The following is a 25,027-nucleotide window of genomic DNA, read 5'->3' on the forward strand; positions in this document are numbered from 1 at the left end:
AACCAATATTGCAACTCCTCTTGAATTAGAGGTTCCATGACTGAAAAAGCATTTAAAGCCCCATTCAGCTGCTATATATTTTTCCATAGATAATGTACTATGAGTATCTTGTAAACAGTAGATGGAAAAGGATTTCTTCCGCAAGAAATTGAACACATCTAACCGCTTATTTCGGTCCCCAAGACCCCTACAATTTACTGAGCATATTTTAATATTTGATTTGATCTGTGTATATCTACCAGGTTTCTGCCGCATATGTATATACGACAGAAAATAAATTTACATCGCACAGTCATATTCTAAGTGTAGGTAAAACAATCGTACTGAGGTATCAAATCTAAGTGTTTCGTTGTTGCAAACTAATAGGGATAACTTAACTACATATATATCGGTTATACTATATAATGCGTTATCAAATTCACTTCCATCCACCCATGCATACAATAGACCACTTGTACCCATTCTACCAGAATTGACATACACACCAAGACAAACTATCGAAAACACACACATACACAGGATAGTACTAATAACTAGTAATTAAAAAAAAATAATGATAATAATAATGATAATAATAATTTGATGCTAGAGCGGCTAGCTAACAGTTACCGCTCTGCTGTTTATAACTACTTTCAGTTTTACATTGATTTTTATTGTCCAAAATTTCAGTGTCCGTATAAAGTTCATTTTCAGGCTTATTGTTTTAATTTGGTGTCGATATCGTCGAATATGTCGAATGTATATCGGCGACCGTCATTTCTTATGGCAAATATTCTGCCATTGAAGTACCAGGCTGAATGTACAGCTTCTTTACCTTTTAGAATTTTGATCAACTCAGCATTTTTCTGAGTAATGTGATCGAACATTATAAAGTTACCTTTCAGTGCTTGTCTATGCTTGATAACTTTCGTTTTTTCCTCGGTGTTAACGAATTTGGCTATAACGGGTCTTGCGCCACCGCTGTTACCTGGTATTCTGTGGATTCCCAGAATTGAGGCGGGGCTTATGTCCACATTCACCTAAAGTGTATTAAAATTAACTGTATCTTGAGAGTGTAGATAGAAGTACATACATGTTTAGTACTACCATCTCTCCCTCTCAAGCATACAGTATTTCGAAATTGATTTTATAAGAATAAAACAAGGTGACTAAATTCAATTAAAACACAATATTTCAGAAATTTTTCCTGATGGAAGCAGGTGACACCATGTATGATTTCTACAGAGAGATATTTGTGAAGGTAAACTTTGACAGAAGATCATATGAAGTTTACTTACAACAAAATACTTCCTTAAAGTTATTTAATCATATAAGCATTTCTTGAGAGAGGTTTTATGACAGTTCTGAACAGTTGGTTAAGTGAAGTTTAAAAAATATTCATTTGTAAGTAAAGGCAAAATTGATTTAAAATATGATTTAAATAATTTGAAAATTGATTTAATTTCAGCTCCAACTTAAAGAACAGTGGCAGGACATGTCTTTCCTCAATGTGGCTCTCCATGACACCCTTCAGGCACACTTCCCACAGGAGGCTGACAAGTAGGTCATGACTTGAGTCCACCAATCACATGCTTGATATATAGGTCATGTGATATTTATTGGCCTTCGATTGGTGATTCACCAATCATGAATTGTGAAGAGGTTTTAAGATATTAATCAACCAAACAGTAAACTGCTTACTTACATTAGGTCATTAGAAACCATTGAGGACAGTGGTTTCTTTATTTTGCATAGATTGTATTTAGATATTGTTATTATTCAGGTTATTTGTGAGTGTCCAGTCCACAGCTGAAAAGGGACGTGACCGTCACCCCATTCAGGCTCTGGAGGGACTGACTCTACATTACAAGGTAGGGAGCAGATAGATACAGAGGGGGGGTGGGGTGGGGGGGGGGGGCTGGAAGACTGACAGCCACAAGCATACACACACAACCATGCATGCAGAGGCTGAGGGGGAGGGTGCAGGAAGACGGGCAGGCAGCAGACAGACACAGAGAGAGAGAGAGAGAGAGAAAGAGAGGGTGCAGGAAGACAGACAGACAGACACACACACACACACACACACACACACATAGACCCCATTTCCAGAGATTAGATCGATCTACTTTAGATTGACCTAACTCCCTGGGGGTTCACGCTAAATAGCTGTCAGACGAGCGGACACGAAAGTTTATTACCCCCTTACAGCTTGTAGTAGGCGGGACGGACATTTAAGCCGGATTATCTGACAGTAATCTAGTGAGACTCCCCGCGGGGATAGATTGATCTAAAGCTCTGGGTATACAGCCATAGAGAGAGAAAGATAGGGGTAGGGGACAGAAAGACGCAGACAGACATGCAGTCACTGTCAGACAGGACAACACTTGTTCCATGAGCAGCTTTAGAGTTGGGCTTTATCAATATTTTAAACAATTGGTGCCTTTGGTTTCAAGTGTGCTAGACTATATTTGTGAATGAAACTTGGTGATATGCCTCTTTTCATTATTGTCATTTTTTATTTTCTGTATTTTCTCTAATTAATATTCTAAAATTGATTTGGTACATGTCCCATGTTCCAGGTACCATGGCCAGTGGATGTGGTTATTAACACAAAGTGCCAGGAGATCTACAACAAGATTTTTCAGTTTTTGCTGCAGATTAAGCGTGCCAAATTTTGCTTGGATCGTCTTAAATTTGATGGTAAGAATATTAATAGGTAATGTCACACAGAAGCTGTAGAAATTTCATGCCAACACACACTACTTGTACATATTTGCATATGCATATTCGCACAAACACCAGAGAGAGAAAGAGAGAGAGAGAGGGCGTAATTATGTTAGATAATAAGAGATCCCCAAACATTCTTTCAGATCTTGAAAAATCAGGTCTTTTAACAGAAAGCGAAGAAGAAGAAGAAGAGAAAGCAGAGAGGACCATACCATACAACTTGATCCACAGGGTGCAAATATTCAGGCTGCGACTGATGCATTTTGTGAACAGTTTACATCAGTACATTATGACTAGGGTTAGTTTTGTGAAAAGTATGGTAGTGGCTCAATCATTTCAACTGGGAGAAATTAACAAATTTTCAGATACATAATTTTGGAATCATTTCTTATACATTTCTTTGTAGCATTATGGTGCTTAAAATGTATAGAATAGAACTATCACGGAGTCTGCTTTTCAACCGTGCTGCTACCACTCAATAAGAATGCTCTTATTTAAAGAATTTATTACTTAAAAAGGTTAGTATCTCTTAAATTAAAAAAATTCCAGGTTGAAATGATTTAGCCATTTTTATTACATTGAATAGATCCATATTGTGAACAGTTTACATCTTTCTGGTTTCTATTTTTCGCTATAAATATAATAATTCTTAATATTTAAGTTTGTCTTCATGTGTAGTGCCTACATTTTTATTCAAAACTTGTGACAGTGAATTAGATTCTTAGTAAGTATATTTCTTACATTATTTAAACCTGTTCAAGAGTTGACTGCAGTATCATTTGAGAAAACCATAGCTACCTTAATAAAAAGGTAATAAGGTAATTAATTTAATTGTGTACAGCTTGATATTACTGAGAAGGTGAGGTCCTCCATGCTTCATGTTTAAAGTGCATTTGAATGCATTAAGCAAAGCTACATTCTCTGTCATCACTGAGTGGAGGTCAAGTTCCAACATGAGCATGCTTTGATTGCTTATTTATTTATTTATTTTAATAATTTTCGTCCTGTCTCCATCCTAGATTCTCCACAGTACTGGGCTTGAGTTTCAAAATGAGGTCCAGCTCGCCACGGATCTGGATCAGGTGATTTACATCCACAATAACTATGTCAGTAAGATCCATGAGCGATGTCTGCTTCACAAGCGAGTAGCCATGATCAAGGAAACGGTGACGCGGGTCTTGAATATTGCGGTTGGTTTCCAAGAGAAGTGGAATGCTGGGATTGATAACATCAGGTGATAAAAAAAATCGAGGCTCGCATTATTTGATAATTTTAAAATTACGGAGATACATTTTGTATCTAACAATTAAACTTTCACATTTTATCTGGTTTTATTAAGCTTTTTTAATGAATTTTAATAAAATTTGATGATTTTCTGTATATACCGGTATTACAGCTTTGTGTCTATTTATTATTATAATTATTATTATTATTATTATATTCTTGACATCCAACTTATGACATTTCAGTGAAAAGTATTTGAAACACGTTGAAGATGAATTCAAGAACTGTGTGAAGTTTTTAACATCTTTCCTAAATAATGTCATAAAGAGAGGCTCCTTCCCTCACTGTAAGTACTGATCGCATTTTATCAGGTTTTATTTAGCTTTTTTTTATGGAATTTCATAAAATTTATTGATTTTTAGCATTTGTAACAGCTTTGAATCTCTCTGTCACATTTTATTAGGTAACGCATGCATTAAATGGCCAGGTTCAAAACAAGTTGATGCTGCCTGCATTCCCTGATATCTATCTCAATAACAGAATCTGCATTTTTATGTGAATGGACAGCAAATACCATTTAGGGCTCTTTCTCTTATAATCTCCAATCATTTGCTGACAGTTTTTGATGTTGAAAATATGGTCATTAGAGTATTTTTTTTCTTGCGTTTTTCAGTGGAGTCTCTTGCATTTTCATTGTCAACATCACTGGAGCAGCAGCAGACAAGGTGACATATCACATGACTGTCATGTGACACAAATTCCAGTGGATCAAGAAGAACGAAATCACCTGATTGACATAAATTAAGTGTCACAAATGACTCTTTAATAATTGCATTCAATTTTTATTTAATTAACAAATTATTTATATATATTATTTTCTTCTTCATGCAACAGAAACGCTCGCATTTTCATGTGACGATTTAACAGAATAAAGCATGTGAAGATATTAATCTCATACTGTTATAAATAAGTTTGTCCATCGTTTCTGTTAATTACCAAAACAACATCTCATTTAAAATGTTTTCTCTTTATTTCACCTTTCACATGAAATGAAATGTACAAGAGCCCCAACCCACATATGACAAATGGAATCTGAAAATTGTTTCACATAGGGACTACTTCACATCAACAACTATTGGTTAAAAGCCCATCAATCAGATGTTTTGGTCAGCCCAAAATGTGAATCTGTAATTTGGACATCGATTTACAGGGAGTCCTACTCAAGCAAGCTCAACTAGCCAACCCAAAACTTCCGTAAGCTATCTAGCCGACCTTGTAAATATAAGCCTTCTTTGAGGCTAATGACTGTCCAAATGACAGCTTCTTGGAGAAAGCCTTGCTGTCAATAAAACATGGACCATCATGTGGTCTGAAGTAGTACCTGTGTGAAAGCTTCTCAAATGTAAATGTATGAAACTTACAAATTTAAAAACCATGTTAGATTTTACTTCATGTTAGGATATAGGTAAAGATGACCAGAATGCCTCAATCTGTCATTAATGGTGCATGGAACTGACCTACGTTAATAACTATATTTTCAATGGGGGATAATTGTAAATTTTACGGATACTGAAACTTGCAGTCCTACTTCCAACTAGCCGTTAACTTCTAGAAAATACATAGTGAAGAAACCAACCTCTGGCTGTGTAGGCGGCTTGGTCCACGTCAGGCCACATTGCCCAGTAATATCAGTGATACAATAAAATCATTTCATAACTCAAAGGGAGAATTAGAAACCCTCCTCTGCTGCCATAAGTAACGTCATTATGCTGGCGTGGAAACAACATAATACATTAATATATAAACTACCATGGCTTGCATGGCTATTGCTTAATGATTCAGTTCTTTGAAGGTATTTCCAAAATAATGACTAGACACTCTTTAATGGCACACTGGCACCGTCTTGTGAAAACCAATAACTATTCTGAAGTATCTAGTAATTATGACAGTAACAAGACGGTCAGTTGCAATCTGTCAACACTGTTATAACACTTGACAAACTGAATGATTTTAAAAGTGATAATTAGAACTTTTTCTCCTGTAAGAGATCAGTATTATAAAAGATGACGTGTATAATTATATGAGAAGAATGCAATGATGTATATGGACAGCAGGAGTTTGATGTGAAACTAGGTCAACCTCCACCCAGCCTCTAACTGATGCTAAATGACAAGTATGCGTGTCCCTTGAAAATGAGGCAGAGAGCAGTCTGAGGTCAATAGTATTAAATGTCATATATGCAAGAGAAAACTGATAATTTTTCTTTTCTTTATCTGGGGCTGACATGAACCAAATGTTTTGAAACTAAAACTAATGACTTATGATAATGCTTCGAAGTCTCTGCCCTGTCGATGTCCTCCATATCTGATTAGTACTTCTCTCTATTTTTTTTTTTTTTAACATCTTTATGTACGTATATTTGCAATCAACAGAATCAATCTCTATGGCAATATCAACTGGTAACCTTTCCTTTTCTTGGTCAATGGGTCCAATAACATCCCAGCTGTCTATCCTGAACGTTGAAAAGTGTCAAATAAATCCCTGTCATCGTCAATGATAAAACTGGTGGAAGTGCTGTCTTCCCTGTTCTATTACTCTAACCAGAATGGAGTGTTTTTAACCATGGGCATGCTTCTCGTCTGAAATAAAAACAAAGAAAAGTTAGCAAAGAGTTTTTAAATAAGCATGTGGAGCAAATAAGCATCTGTTGGGTCATTTTAGAAGGTAAACACACACTGAATCATTGAGACAAGAAATAGTTCCAATATTCTCCCACACCAGTTTCAACAGTTACTACAATGATGCTGGTTGCAGTAGGACAAGGTGAAACCCCTTTACACTGGATGGATTCCTTTCTGCCACCATGAAACTGGCATGGCTGTGGTTGTAGATAGGAGGCAGAAGCATCACTTTGGTTGCAGAATGAATGCTCAATGATCAGCTAGTTGTCAGCACGTTAAGTATTTTTTCACTCTCAAACAAGGCCATACTATGGGCCACAGAAGATATGACGTCCAGTGTAAAGGGGGCTTAAGGAAGTTGTAATCAAACACTACGTTATGCTAAACATCTCTTGAAAATTTGAGAATAAATAAGAATTTATACATTGTTTTTCCATAATTTGTGATAATTTAAGCTACCTTACCATACCTCACTTTACACCTCCTTCAGTTCATCTGGCAAAGTGGCCTTCGGATGTTTATTTTCAAAATGCTGTTTGTATGTCTTTGGGTCTGGCATCTGAGCCTAGGAGAGAAAGTGGTAAACTGGGGATACGATTACACTGATATTGCAACAGAAAAATATTTTGATGTGCTGTCCTTTAAAATGACCCATTTTACTTTAATTTTCTATCATGAAAATCAAATAACTTTGACTGCAATGGGAAACCACCATAACAAAACAAGTACAGTTCAAATTTTAACAAATAATAATGATATAATAATAGTTTCACAACATCACACACAACGTTTGGTACAATTTCCAGTGAAATACTTGTAGTAGTTCTGTACAAGCTTTCAAAATATTACACACTGAAAAACACTGCTTAAGTATCAAGTCTTCACAGTAAACAAGGGGTGGGGGAGTGGGGGAGGTGACAGACATGCTGAAACTGTCCGATCAGTCATGACCGGGAAAATTTGTCTGGCGGTAAAAAATTGGAGGTGGTCGGTCCAAAGGAGTTTTAAGAGCCGCAATTTTGAATTTACAGTCATCATTCGACATACTTCACTAATAAAATTATATGAAACCCAAAGCAATTTTTCCCTTCCATTTCAAACCTATCACATTCATGAACAAAGTAAGCTACCCTAATCGTACTTGTAGTATCTGTCTCAAACGAATAGAGTGATTTTTGGTCTGACAAAAATCCATTTGGTCTGTCAAATTTTTCATTACTGCCGATCCAAATGTTCGGCCATTCTGAAAAGTTTTCAGCATGTCTGGGATGAGAGACGGTACTTATCATACACACAGAGCACTTGAATGTCAGAGCTTTGGCAGCAGCCTTCTTTTGGTCTCCCCAGTAAAAGGGGGGGGGGGGGGGGGGGGAGAGAGAGAGACGGTACTTACCATACACACAGAGCACTTGAATGTCAGAGCTTTGGCAGCTGCTTTCTTTTGGTCTCCAGACTGTGCCTTCTTCAGCTTGGCCTGCTTCTCCGCATTCTTCTGCTGGGACTGGATTTTCTGCTGTCCGCGAGCCATTGTTTAGACTGAAATATTGGAACTGCTGTTTACAAATTGTTTATCCATGATGTTGAATTACTTGATACTGTCAGTTTTTGGGTTTTACAATGATATAATAATGCCTGTAAGAGTGCATTCCCAGAGATTCAGATCGATCCATCCAGATCTACCTAACTCCCTGGGAGTTCACGCTAAATTGCAGTCAGCCGAGCGCGCATGACAATTAATTATCCCCTTACAGCTTTTGGTAGGCAAGACGGACGCTTAAGCCGGATAAGCTGACAATAATCTAGTGAGACTCCCCACAGGGATAGATAGATCTAAAATCTGTGGGAATGGGGTCTTTGGATAGGGAAATCAGTTCTTTGGATCTTCAGTAATACACACACACACACACACACACAGTTGTATCAATTATTTTAATGTCCATAACAAATGAGTTGTGGCACTCATGGAATGAGGTTTGAAACTTTCAACAATTAATGGAAAAAATATGAATCTAAAAATTATTAACTTACTAGAATTTCCTAGAAACTAATTATTTAAATGAGAAAAATAGTAAATACAATTTTTCTATCGAGTTTGCTCAAATAAAAATATCTTATTAACACTACTTCATTTTGCTGTATTTCTCTATACTCTTATTTTGCCTTGCTTTTATACTGAGATGAAAGGTAATACAGCATTACTGAGGTCTCAGTCATAATTTCTACTCAAAGTCATTATTTTTCTTCCACAGTATTCCAGTCAAAAAATTACATGAACAAAGTTATTCTGTAAATGTTATAAGGAAATAAATGGTTATTTGTATTTCCTCATGGACCAAGTCATGCTTCATTCATCACTGACAGTTCACAGACAATTTATTTCCTTGTAAAGGGTGTTGCACATATGGGATAATTTTTGTGATAAAATAATACGATAAAATACATACACAGCACACGATTTTGACAAAGATAAAACATTGTTGAATAATCAATGCATTCTACTGCAACAGTCAGTCGCCTAATGCCAAATTATAGTTATTACACACAGATTAAAAACTGCACATCAACTGAACCATTGATGCAACAAGGCAAAACAAACACACTAGAACGAACAGCCGTCATTTTTTCTTTCAGATTTTAAAAACACGTATTTGTCTTGTAGCACCAAAGTCACACTTTCATCAGCGTAAAAGTGCTAATTCATCCCAAGACAGAAGTGGTCAAGACTAACGAGGGTTGAATAAAAATACTGAAAAGTGTCTTGTTATCTCTTGTCGCCAATTTTGATCAGCTGTCGTCTTGTTTAAGCTCTGTAACACCTTGCCCGCCACGGAAAAATAGAAACACCATGATGACAAGATACCCGATTGCAGTATAACTATGCTACCGAAATACTAATGAAATTACAAAGTAATGTACTTACGATTCCAGCAAGCTATAAAAGCTTGAAAACTTCTGAATGATGCGAAGCGGTGCGTTGAGTTTCACAACCGGAAGTAACTGTCTTACCATAGTCTTCCATATACGGAAGAAGTATGTTTTCAAAACCATATTTATTGGAAAGTAGTACCCATAAAGATAACAAAAAGTCATTTTAAGTTGTATTATAAACCATGACTTTAAAAAATACTTCTCATTTGGTGCAGTATTTACAATTTTTATAAATTAAACATTTCACCAGTTGACTAGGGGTAATTTTAAAGATGGCTGCGCCCACGTCGTATCATGCTTTAGGGCAAAATGCAAATATACTGAGGTTTATATGGAGGGTAAGGAAAACAAAAATGTGAACTCTATAACAACACGTAGAATTTCTCTATGTGTATGGAATTGGCAAAAGTCAGTTTTCTCAATATGTCCAATAAAACAACAACTACACTACCCCCCCCCCCCCCCCCCCCCAACTCACTCACGGGAGCTTACTCACCTCTTCTGTACTCGTTTTAAGGTTCATATTCCTAGTTTTGGTTATAAGACATGTCTTGACAGACACCAGGATTTATTTTTACAAAATTCAATTTCAAAGACATCACTATATAAATATGAAATGGCTTATTTTATTGGAAACTAGGAATATTAATTGAATATAATTTATCACTCAGCTGTTTAAATTATAGATAAATATGTCTTGGAATTTCTTTTGTGTCTTTTACAATTTCAGAAAGGGTTTTTATCCTCAATGAGAACAGAACACTGTCTTGTCACGCCATTCTTTACTTGTAACCGATGCCACGCTAAACGTATCGGGTCGTCTCCAGAAGCAAGTCTGCCATATTACACCAAACCTCCACAAACCCCTGGATCTCAAGATCACAGCATGAAGTTAAGCAATGTCAGGACTAGTGCATCTTGTCAAGTAATTCACAGGGGCACACAGACAAACATAACCACCCCACACAGGCCTCTGCAGACTGTGCTATTAAAGAGGCCCCATGAGGGGGTCAGCAGTTCTGTGAACCGAGTTCAGCCCTTGCACACTCTGTCAACTCACACAAAGAGCCTCAGCTGGAAGAGCAGGTACTCAGTGAGCCACAGGAACCTGTTAGCTGGAGTGGCCTGTGAGGGAGTATGTTCACTAGGGAACCCTCTTCCGCCACACTCAGGAGGGGGAGTGAAACGTTTTATGGCAAAGTGGATGACAAGAGTGTACGACAGGGAGAGGAAGAAGGAGATTGTGTATCAGTATGCCTCTGCTGAACCAGCACGCTCCACCAGAGTGTATGTGTGGGGATACGCAGGAGTAGGAGCCTTAGGTGAGGGCTGGGTCTCTAGCTTCTAGGGTTTAATTGGAAAGAAATTGGGGGTCTTAGTTTAAGGTTTGGGGAGAAACACCAGAGTGGGAGCTCAAGGTGAGGGCTGGGTTTCTTCTAGGGTATAAATGGAGAGAAACTGGAGGGTCTTAGGTGAAGGTTTGGGGAAAAACTGGGGGGAGGGGTCTAAGTTGAGGGTTTGGGGTAAAAAACGCAGGAGTGAGGTCTTGAGTAACAGCTGTGTTTGCACTAGAGTGTAATAAGAGAGAAACTAGGGAGGATATGTGTATGTCTTAAGTCAGGGTTAAAGGAGATATACACTGGGGGTTCTTAGGTGAGGGTTTGGGGAGAAACTGGGGTGGGGGAAGGGTCTAAAGTGAGGGTTTGGGGAGAAACACAGGAATGGGGGTCTTATATGAAGGTAAGGGTGGGGTATCAGTACGTGGTTAAAATAGGTCTACAAACAAACATAATATTTTCAATATCTGCTTTATGTTATAATTTAAACTTCTTGACATGTTGTTCAGAAACTTACCTACACTCTCTGCATTTTGTCTGTAATTTTGAATTAATCAGTTTTTCTGCTTAGGTTTGCCAACCTTCCTGAGACCCAAGGGTAAAAAATACCCCAAGCTGGTCCAGAGTTTTCCCCACAGGTGACAAAATGCAGATAATGTGTGTCATTTTAAGTGGCTTCATGATTATGTAAAAGATTAAATACAATAGTTATTACATATGCCATAATTAAGCGGCAAAATGTCATTGTTCAATTTTTTTATGTGTTCTTCACAATGGCTGTTCAATAGCATTTATTATGAAAAATGTTTAAATTAAGTGAATAGACAAAATATTGTTTAACCAAATAAAGATGACCCAAATTTATAATGTTACTAGTATTTGATTGGGTATTTCAACAATATATAAAGCTTTGTTTCCCCTGGCAGGTTTATGTTTCTCGAAACAAATAACTACCAGCCTATCAGTGCAGCTTGTGGCAACGGCTTCACTGTGTTTGTAGCTAAGAGGTCAGGTGAAGGTCACGTGATTTTGGGGACGGGCATCAACTCTGACTCACAGATTGGTTACCATGAGGCTCCTAAGGGATCAGGTAGGTGTATAACCCCACACTGCTTCACAGTGTTTTCATGAGGCTCCTAAGGGATCGGGTAGGTATATAACCCCATACTGCTTCACAGTGTTTTCATAAGGCATGTAGTTGTTACATGCTGATTTATATCCCACCTCGTTTTTTTTTTTTTTTTTTTTTTTTTTTTTTTTTTGTTAAGCAGGTAAACTACAGAAATTACTCTTCCAGTAAAACACTCAGAAAAATATCAATGTACTGTCAATGTTTCATTACAGGGAGGTTCCTAGACTACCTGATAGAGCCTGCACCCATTCTGTTACCGTTTCAATTCCCAGAGAAAACCAAAATTACCCATGTGGCATGTGGGAGGGCACACACTGTGGTTTCCACGGATACAGAGGGAGGTAAACCAGATCATTGGTTGCTATGGTTTTAAAAGGCTGGCTTGACGTGGGCATTTCTATGGAAAGTTGAAACAGGTTTTTAAAATCTCACTTTAAATCTTGAGATTCCCTATGAAAGTGTGTGTATTAAATCAGTTGAATTACCTCTTCTTCCAGTGTTCACTTTGGGCAACAACAGCTGTGGGCAGTGTGGAAGGAAAATTGTAGAAGGGGAGGAGTATAGGTGAGTAGATATCATACCAAATAACAGCAAAATTGTGGGGAAAGGGGAAGGTGTTATCAGTTGGAGGTGTTTGGGTGAGTATGAATAATAATTATGATTATAAAACAGATGTGTAAAATGTGGCAGTGTGAGAAGTGATAAAAGTTTGCTAGATGATCTCTGTCATTTATGTTCATATAAGTTTCATTTTTATGTCGACAAGTATATTGATATGCATTTTTTGTATTAATTTGTCATGTCTTTGCTGTCAATCTTTTGATTAGAAACTCCTAAAACTAAGTTGATGTTGGTTCATTTGATAAGCCAGTCAAAGTCCGTTTATGTGTAGAGTATCAGATCACAGGTTTTTTTTCTGAGAACAGTACTCTCTTCATTGTGTGAGGTAAATGTTAAGATTTATAAAAGTATTTACTCACAGTTTATTTTACCTTTCCTTGCAGCCACAACCCATTAGTGAACAAAGTGCCATTTGATGAGGAAATCAAACAGGTGATCTGTGGACAGGACCACACTGCAATACTCACCCAGAGTGGGCAGCTCTATACCTGTGGTCTGGGGGCAGATGGACAGACAGGTAGGTGTGTGTGTGTTGGGGGGTAGATGGACAGATGGGTAGGTGTGGTGACAGGTGGGCAGACAGGTAGGTGGGGGGGGGGGGGGGGGGGTTGTTAAATGGACAGATAGACAGGTATGTTGTTTCTGGTTAATCCACCATCCAGTCATCTCCTAACCAGCTCCCAAATTTAAATACATTGCCGATCACATATACAAACTCTTTTAATTCTATTTAAGCAAGTAGTTCTGCCTCGTAAAGATTTATATTATAGTCTCTCATAGAAGAGGACACCTGTTTTTTTTTGTTTTTTTTTTCCAGGTCTTGGCCACCATGATTGTGCTGACAGTTTGACTCTGGTCGGGGGTGATTTACAGGGGGAGAAGATTGTCCACATCGCTGGACGCTCGGACACCATGTTGGCTGTGTCAGGTGAGAGATCATACCTGAGGATGACAGTTCCGTTGATGCGGTATATGTCATTAATTTTAAGGCTGTTTGCTATGCTGTGTCTATATTCTATACAAGAAGGAAATGGGTTTCAGCAAGTATAGCAGTGTCTAAAATATCTTTAAATAATTATACTTGTCCCATATTTCAGTCAGGGGATGTATGATGTGATGTCTCTATATTCCAGATAAGGGAGACATGTTTGGCTGGGGTAACAATGAGTACTATCAACTGGACTGTGTGGAGAAGGACCGGATACAGGTCACCGAGCCCAGACGTCTCCCGATCAGTGACAAGATTGGTAAAGTGACACAGGTGGCTTCCGGGGGCACAAACTGTGGGCTACTCAGTGGTCAGTCTAGGTGGTTTTGTATCAGTTATTTCATCTGTTAGTACATGTCAAGTAGACTATTGTAAAAAATTATAGGCTTTTTGTTTTCTTACAAAGATTCTGTGGTTAAAGTAAAAATTAAATTTGTATCATGAAATTTTTATGTAATAATGATTCATGCATATTTAAATTGATGTAGTCTTTGTATGGAGAAATTCTGATTTAGAAAGTTTTACCTATTAGAGCAGATTACTTGAGCTATGATACTAACTGTGTAACCTGTGATAAGTTGTATTTTCATTCTGGTCTAGGTTTTACCTGATGGAGCAGAATCTAACTCTTATGATACTAAACTCTTAAACCTGTTGCATTTTATTCTTATTCTGGTTTAAAATTAACCTGATGTAACAGATAACATCAGTTATATGATACTAATTCCAAAATCAGTTACATGTTGTATTCTCGTACTGCTTTAAGAATTTTCACCTGATAAAGCAGCTTGCATCAGCCATATGATACTAATTCTGCCCATCTGGGATCCCTCCCATATTGTTTATAAATGTTTATATAGGTTTATACATGTTATGTTCTCATTCTGCTGTAAGAATTATCAACTGGCAGAGCATCTTAAAACAGCCATAATACTAATTCTCTCCCAACACGGCTCCCTCCCATACTAGCTGTTTGTATATGTTCATATATATATATTATATTGTGTTCTCCACCAGAGCATGGTGAGGTCTATGTCTGGGGCTATGGTATCTTGGGAAAGGGACCAGCACTGGACCAGAGCCCTGTACCCACACAGATCCCTCCCATACTGTTTGGCAGAAATGACTTCACTCCGGACACCAAGGTGACCTCTCTGACCAGTGGTCTCAGCCAGTTTGCCGCTATTACTGGTAGGTGTAGAGTAAGCAGGGGTGAAAGTGTTCTGGAATATGCTGGATTTTCTGGGTTTTCAGTATTTATTTTGGTTGGTTCCACATGTTGTCTTAATCTGGTGAGTTTTTTTTTTTTTTTCGGTGGGGGGGTTCTAGTCAAATTGTATTTTAAAAATAATGAAACTTCACAAGTGGGTCAAGAGAAGATTAAGTTATCATTAGTTTAATTTCCCACTCAGTTTGTCTCTTAGCCTGAGGGTCCACACTTCAAAGATATTTTAAAATAACTGTAAGTTAAACTTGTGAAGAATCTTGTGTCTATACCTACTTATATTTGTCTGTTCTTACCATTTAAACTGTAAGTTAGGCTGTATTCCCAGAGCTTTTAGATCGATCTATCCCCGCGGGGAGTCTCACTAGATTACTGTCAGATAATCCGGCTTAAATGTCCGTCCCGCCTACTACAAGCTGTAAGGGGGTAATTAACTTTCGTGTCCGCCCGGCTGACAGCTATTTAGCGTGAACCCCCAGGGAGTTAGGTCGATCTAAAGTAGATCGATCTAATCTCTGGAAATGGGGTCTTAGTTTTAAAGTGGCAGTTTCCTCCATTTCAGACAGAGGAGACCTGTACATGTGGGGGAAGAACAAAACTGGCGCCCTGGGCCTTGGCACCAGAAAGGACCAATTTTTCCCTCTCAAGGTAATTCTTCCTCATTCTTCTTTTCCCTTTCTTAATTACGTATTATGGAATCACAGAGGTGCTGCGCTGACAATCAGCACATGAAACTTCTCCGTCTTTTTTTTGTCTTGTTTTGTTTTGTTTTTGTTTTTTCGGTTGTGTGCCAGTGCCTGGATCTGGCAGAAGCTCAGGTCTGTCCATTCTTTAATGTGGTCTTCCAATAGTTTCTTTTGTCTACCTCTGCACCTCATTTTGTATGCAATTTGTAAATATAACCACCAAAATCCAAGAATTTTGAAATTGGCTTATATGAACTAAAGCTTGAGCAGAGAATTTGTAGGTCAGATGTATTACAACAGTTACAGTAACATTTTATATTTCCTCATTTCAGTAATGTGTTCTTAAAAGTTGTTTTATATCCCCAGGTTTCTCTTCCCTCCATGGCCGAGGCGGTTAGCTGCGGGGTGGACCACGTGGTCTGCATTGGGAAGTCGTTTTGCTGAAGTTTTATCAGTGGTCATCTTAAAAATGACCAGTAGTTGTAAAATATGTAGTGACCTCTGTTGTGACCATGACTGTGGACTGAATTGAAAGAGTACAGGTCTGATACTACTTCCAGCCTTAGAAATTAAGACTGGACCATCTGCCCGGGGCTGACAACTTTTAGTATGGGCTGATAAGTTTTCCCACCTGGCAAACATTTAGTCCAGCTACTTTTCAAGATGGCTGGACTTTCGGTCCAGCAACTTATTTTTCTAAGAGGCAAACACTGACTACTTCTGTTTGAACTGGTACAATATTTACTTCTGGTTGTTCTTAGAATTTTTCTTATCAAACTTTCAAGTTGAAGGAGGATTGTATTCTTTGTCGGGAATTGTCTTCAGGCTTATTTAAATGATTAAGCTCAGGAGAGGATTGTATTTAAACAAGTTCAAAGTCTAACTCCAACCTCAACAAACAACTTGAAATAATGTTGCAAACAATGTGCAATAACTCTAATAAAATGTTTCTAATGGGTAATTTACAAGAATTGAAAGTAATTTGTAGCATTTAGTGACTGGGAATAAAATGCTTTTACACATCTGAAACGATTTTATTTGATGATTTTTATGAACATGTCAATAATAAAAATAAGAGTCCAGTATTTCAGTAAACACAAATTGAGAGTTTATTGACTTTCCATACTGCTCACTGCAGACGCCTGAAGTTGGCATAACAGCTCAAGACGGCTCAGGTTAATTACAACACAACGATGAATTACCTTCACAACTATGTACATCCTTTTCTCAAATTTATTCAAAGTAAGGATGGTATTAAGTACAGTTATTTCTTAATACTCTGTGACTGCGGGATCCCAGGTGGAGATAAGGCTCTCAGCACTGCATTTAAATTTAAAGTCTACATTGGCATTGCCGAGTGTTTGTTGGTTGTCGCAGATTTTTATTTCTGGAATTTCTGAAGTTAGACCTTGTTAAACGCAACGATGTCTGTACTCTGGACCTGAAAAAGAAGTAGAAAAAAAATTATTAAAATTCAAAATACACCCTCATAAAAACAAACAAAAATTGTGAACCTTTACCCAAGTGACCTTTGCCAAGGTAAGATGAAGATATTTATAATAGTCTTAGCATTACTGTTGAAGAGGGGAAAATTAACATGCTGAACTTACAAAGTCTTCAAATTCACGAATTTGATCTTCTAAATCTTCAGTGCTGACTTTATCATCTTCTATTACACACATGATCTGAAGTTTTTTGATGCCATAACCAACAGGGACTAGCTTAGCTAAAAAGAAAAAGGTAAAATATACAGATATAACAGTTTAGGAAAAGGTTAATTTTCTTCATGTAACCTTTCAAACATTAACAGACAAGAAACAAGTTTTGTTATTATGATCCTCGTATCTGTTAAAGCTGACTTCACAGGACATGCACACTTGAATATAGAAATAAAAGTTAAAACCAAGTTAAGTAGAACATATCAGCATGGGCGTCTGCGGGGGGGGGGGGGGGGGGGGGTAAATGGGGTCACTTGACCCCCCCCCCTGGAATTTTGGCAAGCATGTTAATTGCGGGTACCCAGCCAATCATTATCTTCCCCTTCAATGACTTTGACCCCCCCCCCCCTTTTGCAAAATTTTCTACAGACACTCATGCATATCAGTAACTTTGTGTGTGTGTGTGCGTGTGTTCATTTCCAACTAATCAGAGCACCTCTCAATATAAGAACACTAGAAGGTGGAGACACAAAATGTGCCCCCCCCCCCCCCAATGTACTTACAGGCTCCCCACACCAGTCCATCCATAACTACAGAACGCACAGACTTCTCCAGCTCCGCCATGTCTGTTTCGTCATCCCATGGCTTGATGTCGAGGACAACGGTGGATTTGGCAATCACAGCAGGCTCTGGAATTGTAGAAAAATACAATATCTCAGACACATCTTAGTGTTTAATTGAAAGTATAATATTAATCTTTAATGTCTAGGTGAACATGATACAAAGTTACAAATAAAACAACCTAGGGTAATAGGAATATTCTCTTTTTTATATATCTGCCCATTCATACGAAGCAAACCAGAGTCCGATAGAACTTGCATCATTTCAATACCATAAAAAATAAATTTAAAAAATCAATAACAAATTAAATGAATTTACTGAATTTGTGATATTTGATAACAAGGAAGAGTATTTGACAACGAAAGGCCTACAACTTTTTTTTCTTACTAACAAGCCATCTACCCCCTGTCATGTCCACATAAATCAAACACTTCATTCTCCTTACTTTTAGATTTCTTAGCCGCATAAGCTTCCAGTCTCTCTTGTTTCAGCTTCTCTGCTGCTGCATCTTCGTCTTCATCACCAGATCCAAACAGCTCAAAATCATCATCATCGTCGTCATCATCATCTGCTGGAGCTGGCTTAGCAGGTGCTGGTTTAGCAGGTGCTGTCTTGGCCGGTGCTGCCCCCTTTCCACTCTCCAGGGCAGAGATTCTGGAGGTCAGTTTTGTGACCATGGCCTGGAGGTCCTGGGTCACTGGAATTCACAACATAGTGACCATCATGTGGATACTGACCGAAAGATCTCAATTTACTCAAAATTCACATGCTTAGATCACAAAGCAATTTTTGTAAGGACCTTGCACGGATTTGGCTAAGAATAGCATTCGCCTGTCATCACTCTTCAAAATTAAATAAAACAAATCAATTTTTGGACTTCTGAAAAGCTCTTTTTTTACATGACATTTATGGAACAAATAACTTTTTGGACTTTTGAAAAGCTGTCAATTTTTTACATGTATGCAATTTAAAATTAATGGAATCACCCTTTATTTAAAAAAAGATACCTTTCTCCAGATGTTCTATTCTACCGAGCATGGCCGAGTCTCCACTTACAGCAGATCCCTGCAATATATATAATAATATATAATATAAAAAACACACAGACAGATTACAGCAGATCTCTGCAATACATAATATATGCAGATCCCCCCCCCCCCCCCCCCCGAGTCCTTCAATATCCTGCAACTTATATTGTTAACAGGATTTGACAAATTTACTTTTTAACATGGTAAAAATTAAATAGGTATATTATATATCATATGTATAAATGAAATTTAAAGATTGCTAAAGAAGTTTTGAAGCACTTAATATACTACGACCTGATACTTAAGTAACACAGGCAATTCAAAAATTTCAATGGTGCAAATGATCAATTAAAAATGACACGAATAAAGAAATATAGGCATTTCAAAAATTTCCATGGTGCAAATAATCAATTAAAATGACATGGTTAACTCATTGTGATAATTCATTTAAATGCCTCATCCTCAAGACATCTGGATAAAAATATAAAATTATTAACTACCACCTGTACTTTCCTCATCATACATACATAACCCTTATCCAACTTGTTAGATCTCTCACATGCATCACAGAAAAGGCCAAGAACAAATAGCTCATTTCAACTTGGTGATAAATTTATGAAGTCACAATAAACAAAAGAAAAAAAAATGACGAAAACAAAATAAAAAAATATTTCTCATGTAATAATTTGCCTGCCATTAGAGCATGCATTACAAAATTATTTGCACATTCTTACTAAAAGAATATGAATGCTAAGCACAAGACGTATTGGAAATAGTTCAGTTGAGCAATAATGTCATTATAGACAAAAAAAGCTTTTAAACTTTCAGAATACATGCAAAAAAGTATTAAAAATCCATTTTTCTTTCTGCAAATCATAAATAGGATGAAACAACTATGTTTTATTCTTTAAAATCTTAAAAATCCATTTTTCTTTCTGCAAATCATAAGTGGGATGAAACAACTATGTTTTATTCTTTTAAATTGATAACTTATTTCACTGTATCATATAAAAATGGGAAAAAATCAAATTTGTTCAAATCTTTTTAGTCCAATTATCCTGAGCATCTGGAGTTTCTTTTCTTTTTTTTTTTAATCTTGAAGTAGACTAAGAACATCTCTTAGGTTTATATTCAAATAATGATTTTTAAATATCCCCTGTCTCATACTTAAAAAAAAAAAATAACACATCTGCTATCTTCAATTCTAATACACGAGACATCAAAATAAAAAGGACAAAGTACAATTAAGTCTAGGTAATAAATGAATAATGCTAAGCTAGGGGTTGGTAAGGCAGGAGAAAAATCAGGTAAGAGTCTTCCACTGAAATATATACAGGTACATATAATGCCAAGCTTATACCCCATTCCCACACCTAAATCGATCTAACAGAATTGATCCATCTCTGAGGGGTTTCTCACTAAATAGCAATCAACTTAAGAAGCTTAGATGTCTGTCACGCTTACTGAAGCTGCTAGGGGGTAATTTATTGTAATTTAGCAGCTTCAGTAGGCATGCTAGACATCAAAGCCACTTAAGCTGAAATCAATTTAGCGAGAAACCCCTTGGAGATGGATTGATCCTGTTAAATCAATCTAGGTATGGGAATGGAGTCTTAGAAGCACAGGGTTGATCACTGAGAAAGATGCGAGTCACTGCCTTTTTTCTTTCCATGACAATTTGATTGAAATGTTCAGTGCATAACATTACAATACTCTATGAAATAAAAGATGCTATGGATATACATTGAACAACAAATTACTCACATCTGACTTTAATGTGTTTTGAATTCTCTGCCTAGCTTGTATAATCTGATCCACTAGTTCACTGTGCTTAGACCCCTACAATAAGATCAAAACAATGTCCACAAAAAATTAGTCTCTCTGCAGTTGAGAGATGACGGTCAGTAATACAAGAGCAAGATGCTTTTGATATAAAATTAAGTTCGAAAAACTGAGTACAAATCACCAAAATGTAAAGTGAAAAAAAAAAACCCTATTGCCATATTATGATTTCTCACAAAATAAAATATTTTTCATAAATGGTAGTAAAAACAAGGCAGCAAAGCTGTCAAATGTACAGACAAAAAACAGGAAATAACTATGCACAAAATAGGCTACTGTCAATTCTGATGCAAAAATACATTATGTTAAACTGCAAATTCAACATCAAATTTTAATTATCCTCAACAGGTAATACCAATGTAATTAAAATATGTGACAAGTTTACACTTTGAAAATGTATAACTTCCAGAATAAGAAGTCACTTAGACTGCTTTTCCAACTCAGACTGCATTTTAGTCCTGTATTTTTTTTTTTTTTTTTGAAAGTTTGGCAATCATAAGTAACATGGTTTTCCCATAATGGTCATCATGGCAGCAGCACCCAAAATTGTGTTTTCTTCTATTCTGATGCAATATTACATAATGGTTAACAGCATAATGACCGTCAATTTTTAATAATAAAATATACGTATCATGGATTTTCAGAAAATGTGACTAGCATGGGTCTTCAAGCCCGTGGAACTTCAAAGTCACACCTTGAAAATGCCAATATGTGAAAAATTAAATTTTCACAAAATAACTGTTTAACTGGCAGTAAGAATTACCAAACAGACTGTATTTCCTACTGAAGCTGTATTTTAGTCCCATGTTTCTTTCCTGTAAGTTTGAGAACAGTAAATGACATGGTTTTTCTTAAATGGTCATCATGGGAGCAGTGCCCAAAATAGTTTTTTTTTTCAAATTTTGATGCTATATTACATAATGTTTAACAGCATAATGACCATCAACTTTAATGGATATTCAGAAAATGTGACTAGCAAAGGTCTTCAGGCTCATGGAACTTCAAAGTCACAACTTGAAAATGCCAAAATGTAAACGAGACAGCACTGTTCTGAAATGTTTTTTTTTCCATTTTTAACAATTTTTTACATAAAACAAAATTAACAGTTTTCTGCCGTTTTTATATGATCAACTAAGAAAATTGATGAGATGGGAAAAATATCAATAGAGCAGTGTTAAATGTCCAATTTCTTCCATTCTGAGATTCTGAACATAGTGAATGATTGAATCTGACAAAATGCAATGATATGAGTTTGATTCCATTTTTGACACTTTATTACACAATACACGATAACAAGTTTACCATCATTTTTACATAATCAACTAACAATGTTGTAAAGATGCAGGAAATGTCAAACAAACACTTTTATGTATCTAATTAGTTAAATAATAAGGTTATTAACATGCCTAAGAACTGAATCTGAGGAAATCTGAGGAAATGTGAAAAAACAGCATAACTTCTAAAATAATGCCCCGATTATGCTGATTTTCGAACTCAACCTGCGTTTTAGTAAGACTGACCATTCCTGTGAGTTTAATGACAATTGGGCTTTCTGTTTTTCTTATATTGTGTTTACAGCGTTGCATATATGCTGAACAATGAAAAAAACGCATAACTACTAAAATAGTGGCCCGATCATGCTGATTTTCGAACTTGACCTGCGTTTTAGTAAGATTGATTACTCCTGTGAGTTTCATGACAAAAAGCTTAGCGGTTTTCATTGAAATGTGTTTACAGTGTTGCATATATGCTGAAAAGTGAAAAAAACAACATAACTTCTACATTAATGGCCCGATCATGCTGATTATCGAACTTGACCTGCATTTTATGAATATTCATCAGCTCTGTAAATATACAGCCAAAAAGTAAAACTGCCTTCCACTTATCGTGTTGCATATATGATGTGAGTTTCATGACAACAGGCCTAACGGTTTTCCTTAAAATGTGTTTACAAGGTTGCATATATGCTGAAAAGTGAAAAAACAGCATAACTTCTACAATAATGGCCTGATCATGCTGATTTTCGAACTTGACCTGCGTTTTATGAATATTCATCAGCTCTGTAAATATAAAGCCAAAAAGTAAAACTGCCTTCCACTTATCATGTTTACAAGGAAAGTGCATGGGGACGGCATCGGCATCGGCATCGCCATCGGCATCGGCGACGACAGACGCAGGTGATGGCAATATGTACAGACACATCTGTGTCTGTACATAAAAAGTAGCCCTTAAGTTTGAATGCCCTTTTCACCTTCCTTTCTCACCACAGAGTCAAATAACAGAACAGAACAGAACAGGTAGAACACGTAGAACATATTGCGTCATTTCACAACACAACTCTGAAGTTCTGAAATATTATCCCCCAATAAAAACTTTCTGTGAAAAATATCAGAAAAAATATTATTTTCTTTTAATTAGCTGATGCTAGTGCTGTCCTCTCCATACAATTACAATACCAGTATACCTTTTACCCGGCGCTTTAAATATGCTATGTAGGCCTGAAGGCAGGTGGTGGGGGGAGGAGTTTGGAAGAACCATCATTATGGACAGAACAGGTCCAGTAAGACTCAAATTTTGACCCAAGTTCTATAGAATTTTTCAAGTTTGATTAACTAAGGGGGTAAAGTACACTTTTTCAGACCCACCCCCATCCTCTATGAAATTGCCGACTACAGGCCTACTGTGTGATCCTCCACAACCTTGGAATAGTGTCAGTCTGTAGTTTGCCTCAGTTTTTGGCCTTACATGCTACAAAGGTAAAGCATCTTGATACCCTGTGCTAGAAATGTTCCGAGGCTTTATGTCATTTTCATATGCAGAAGTGGGGTAAAGATTTACTACAAAGACTAAAATGTGGTTTGTGAACCTTTATAAAAGGACTTTAAAAATCTGAGCATATAAAGTACAGTTTGTGACAGAAAACAGTTTTCCCAAGATGTGGATACATATAGCCTCTGGAGTTTCTAACAAAGGGTGTAATGAGGCCTTATCAATGTAGCAAGGCAAAAAAAAAAAAAATTAGATAAGTCTGTAGTCAGCATCATGCAGCATTGACACTGATCACCTGCTTTCTCACCTGTTGTCCACCTGTCTTAGTGGGACTAGCCTTGGCACCACCTGTCTGAGCGCCAGCAGTGCCGGCTAGTTTCTCCTGGTACATGCGCTCAGCGTCATCAAAGCGCCACTTGTCAAACCACACTTTCTCCTGCATCATTGGCGCTGCCATTGTCTGCTGGTGCTAGGGAGGCAACTCTGTACTGAGTATACAGAAATAAAAATGACATGTTACTTCAGAACATAGTCACACATATCCAAGTCTCTCTGTCACCTTGATTGTTTAATCAAACTGGTAATTGAACCTAAAACCACAGTCCTGTATAGTCATGCCAGACTTTTGTATAGTCCTGGAATTGTACTTGATGTTTCCATGGTTTTCTAGTTAACAGAGGTACTAAGGTCCAATTTTAGGAACAGATTTAAAAGCAAAAATAGGAGGATGTAGCCTGGGAAATTAAAAGTAGGTGTACCAAGTGTGAGGGTTACCCAATGTCTGCTTTTCTTTTATTTGGACTTTTATTGCCTATTTTTTTCTGAGATTTTGTTTCATTAGCCCATATTATTTTATGGTATATATGGGATGTATATGGTGATTTTATTGAATCTGTTGTAAAAAAAATTGATTTTTTATGATAAGGGTTGACTATTATGATGTTTTTATGTCGTTTTCTATTCTGAGGTACATTTACCAGGCTGATTAACCAATCAAGGTGACAGCTGAGTGTGCACCCATCCAACTCTGACAATGATAGCATGACTTTACGCCCATCAAGTTAAAACTTCGGCAAACTCTATTATGCAAGTTCTCCACAATTATGATTTAGTAAGAAGATGCATACTACTAAATATCAAAATTGAACTCTGTGTTAATGTTACGCTGGTGTACATTATTTTAATCCAACTTTGACAAGAAAAATATCACCGCATATTGTTGAAACGTGTCAGTCACTTTTGTGAAACAACCAAACGCCGGGGCATTCTTTTCTTTTTCATAAAAACAGACACGTCTTTAAGTTACCTAAAACATGACAATAAGCATTAATTTTAACTAGGCAACTGGTTATTTCAATATTTCTGTCCGCCATTTCAAACATTTGACAAATATTTGGCAGAGCTTTCACGTACCGACTGCACAGGTTTGAAACCGGAAGCAAAAGGCCATGTGGAGCCTCGACATCGAAGTGGCTGTCTCGCATCAAATCGACAAACGAAGAAAATTAAAAAATTTTATATTTTGTCCAAAAAATCTGTAATTTAATTAAATAAAAAATTATTTAAATTGAGTGATTTTGT

At 36.9% G+C, this 25,027-nt stretch overlaps 4 protein-coding genes across 7 annotated transcripts in view; 2 read left to right on the plus strand and 2 right to left on the minus strand.

Annotated features, from left to right (window-relative positions):
- The window catches only part of LOC147759121 (gamma-tubulin complex component 5-like), a 31,549-nt gene extending 26,690 nt beyond the window's left edge, over positions 1-4,859 (plus strand). The window contains exons 15-22 of one of the 2 annotated variants that reach the window (XM_086998312.1): positions 1,178-1,240; positions 1,448-1,539; positions 1,763-1,850; positions 2,559-2,679; positions 2,850-3,004; positions 3,726-3,940; positions 4,176-4,276; positions 4,604-4,859. In XM_086998312.1, the coding sequence (XP_086854438.1) occupies positions 1,178-1,240; positions 1,448-1,539; positions 1,763-1,850; positions 2,559-2,679; positions 2,850-3,004; positions 3,726-3,940; positions 4,176-4,276; positions 4,604-4,659 (891 nt within the window). In that variant the 3' untranslated portion in view covers positions 4,660-4,859. The remainder of the gene's footprint in view (positions 1-1,177; positions 1,241-1,447; positions 1,540-1,762; positions 1,851-2,558; positions 2,680-2,849; positions 3,005-3,725; positions 3,941-4,175; positions 4,277-4,603) is intronic. The other variant, XM_086998313.1, reaches the window with a different exon arrangement.
- A 79-nt stretch (positions 4,860-4,938) lies between these two features.
- On the minus strand, positions 4,939-9,647 carry LOC147759123 (transcriptional regulator Simba2-like). 2 transcript variants are annotated; one of them, XM_086998320.1, is made up of 4 exons: positions 9,532-9,647; positions 8,005-8,147; positions 7,076-7,176; positions 4,939-6,569 (listed from the first exon to the last, which is right to left on the minus strand). In XM_086998320.1, the coding sequence occupies exons 2-3, from the start codon at positions 8,137-8,139 to the stop codon at positions 7,087-7,089; spliced, it is 225 nt and encodes a 74-aa protein (XP_086854446.1). In that variant the 5' UTR covers positions 8,140-8,147; positions 9,532-9,647; the 3' UTR covers positions 4,939-6,569; positions 7,076-7,086. The 2 variants fall into 2 exon arrangements, with proteins under 2 accessions (XP_086854446.1, XP_086854445.1); XM_086998319.1 differs by having other exon boundaries at positions 7,081-7,176; positions 9,532-9,646.
- A 106-nt stretch (positions 9,648-9,753) lies between these two features.
- On the plus strand, positions 9,754-16,557 carry LOC147759124 (RCC1-like G exchanging factor-like protein). Its single transcript, XM_086998314.1, has 12 exons — positions 9,754-9,877; positions 10,270-10,861; positions 11,448-11,514; positions 11,803-11,966; positions 12,221-12,349; positions 12,506-12,572; positions 13,013-13,146; positions 13,447-13,557; positions 13,763-13,927; positions 14,635-14,808; positions 15,405-15,490; positions 15,895-16,557. Exons 1-12 carry the CDS (start codon positions 9,812-9,814, stop codon positions 15,970-15,972), a joined length of 1,833 nt encoding a protein of 610 aa, XP_086854440.1. The 5' UTR covers positions 9,754-9,811; the 3' UTR covers positions 15,973-16,557.
- Positions 16,558-16,749: 192 nt separating this feature from the next.
- On the minus strand, positions 16,750-24,980 carry LOC106176740 (elongation factor 1-delta-like). 2 transcript variants are annotated; one of them, XM_086998316.1, is made up of 8 exons: positions 24,860-24,980; positions 23,754-23,934; positions 20,600-20,674; positions 18,815-18,872; positions 18,253-18,504; positions 17,750-17,875; positions 17,139-17,254; positions 16,750-16,969 (listed from the first exon to the last, which is right to left on the minus strand). In XM_086998316.1, exons 2-8 carry the CDS (start codon positions 23,901-23,903, stop codon positions 16,931-16,933), a joined length of 816 nt encoding a protein of 271 aa, XP_086854442.1. In that variant the 5' UTR covers positions 23,904-23,934; positions 24,860-24,980; the 3' UTR covers positions 16,750-16,930. The 2 variants fall into 2 exon arrangements, with proteins under 2 accessions (XP_086854442.1, XP_086854443.1); XM_086998317.1 differs by lacking the exon at positions 20,600-20,674.
- Positions 24,981-25,027: the final 47 nt, after the last annotated feature.

The sequence above is a fragment of the Lingula anatina genome, unplaced genomic scaffold (genome assembly GCF_051362555.1).
Source record: "Lingula anatina isolate TDL-2025a unplaced genomic scaffold, LinAna3.0 unanchor82, whole genome shotgun sequence".
Taxonomy (NCBI): Eukaryota; Metazoa; Brachiopoda; class Lingulata; order Lingulida; family Lingulidae; genus Lingula; species Lingula anatina.

Coding starts and splice junctions, on each gene's coding strand:
- LOC147759124 (XM_086998314.1), top strand. CDS start 9,812: ATGGCTGCGCCCACGTCGTATCATGCTTTAGGGCAAAATGCAAATATA. Junction 11,515..11,802: donor GTCCAGAGTTTTCCCCACAG/GTGACAAAATGC, acceptor TTCCCCTGGCAG/GTTTATGTTTCTCGAAACAA. Junction 13,147..13,446: donor GGGGGCAGATGGACAGACAG/GTAGGTGTGTGT, acceptor TTTTTTTTCCAG/GTCTTGGCCACCATGATTGT.
- LOC106176740 (XM_086998316.1), bottom strand. CDS start 23,903: ATGGCAGCGCCAATGATGCAGGAGAAAGTGTGGTTTGACAAGTGGCGC. Junction 18,505..18,814: donor AATAGAACATCTGGAGAAAG/GTATCTTTTTTT, acceptor TGTGAATTCCAG/TGACCCAGGACCTCCAGGCC. Junction 17,255..17,749: donor TGGACTGGTGTGGGGAGCCT/GTAAGTACATTG, acceptor TTTTCTTTTTAG/CTAAGCTAGTCCCTGTTGGT.
- LOC147759123 (XM_086998320.1), bottom strand. CDS start 8,139: ATGGCTCGCGGACAGCAGAAAATCCAGTCCCAGCAGAAGAATGCGGAG. Junction 7,177..8,004: donor TCAAGTGCTCTGTGTGTATG/GTAAGTACCGTC, acceptor TTTCTCTCCTAG/GCTCAGATGCCAGACCCAAA.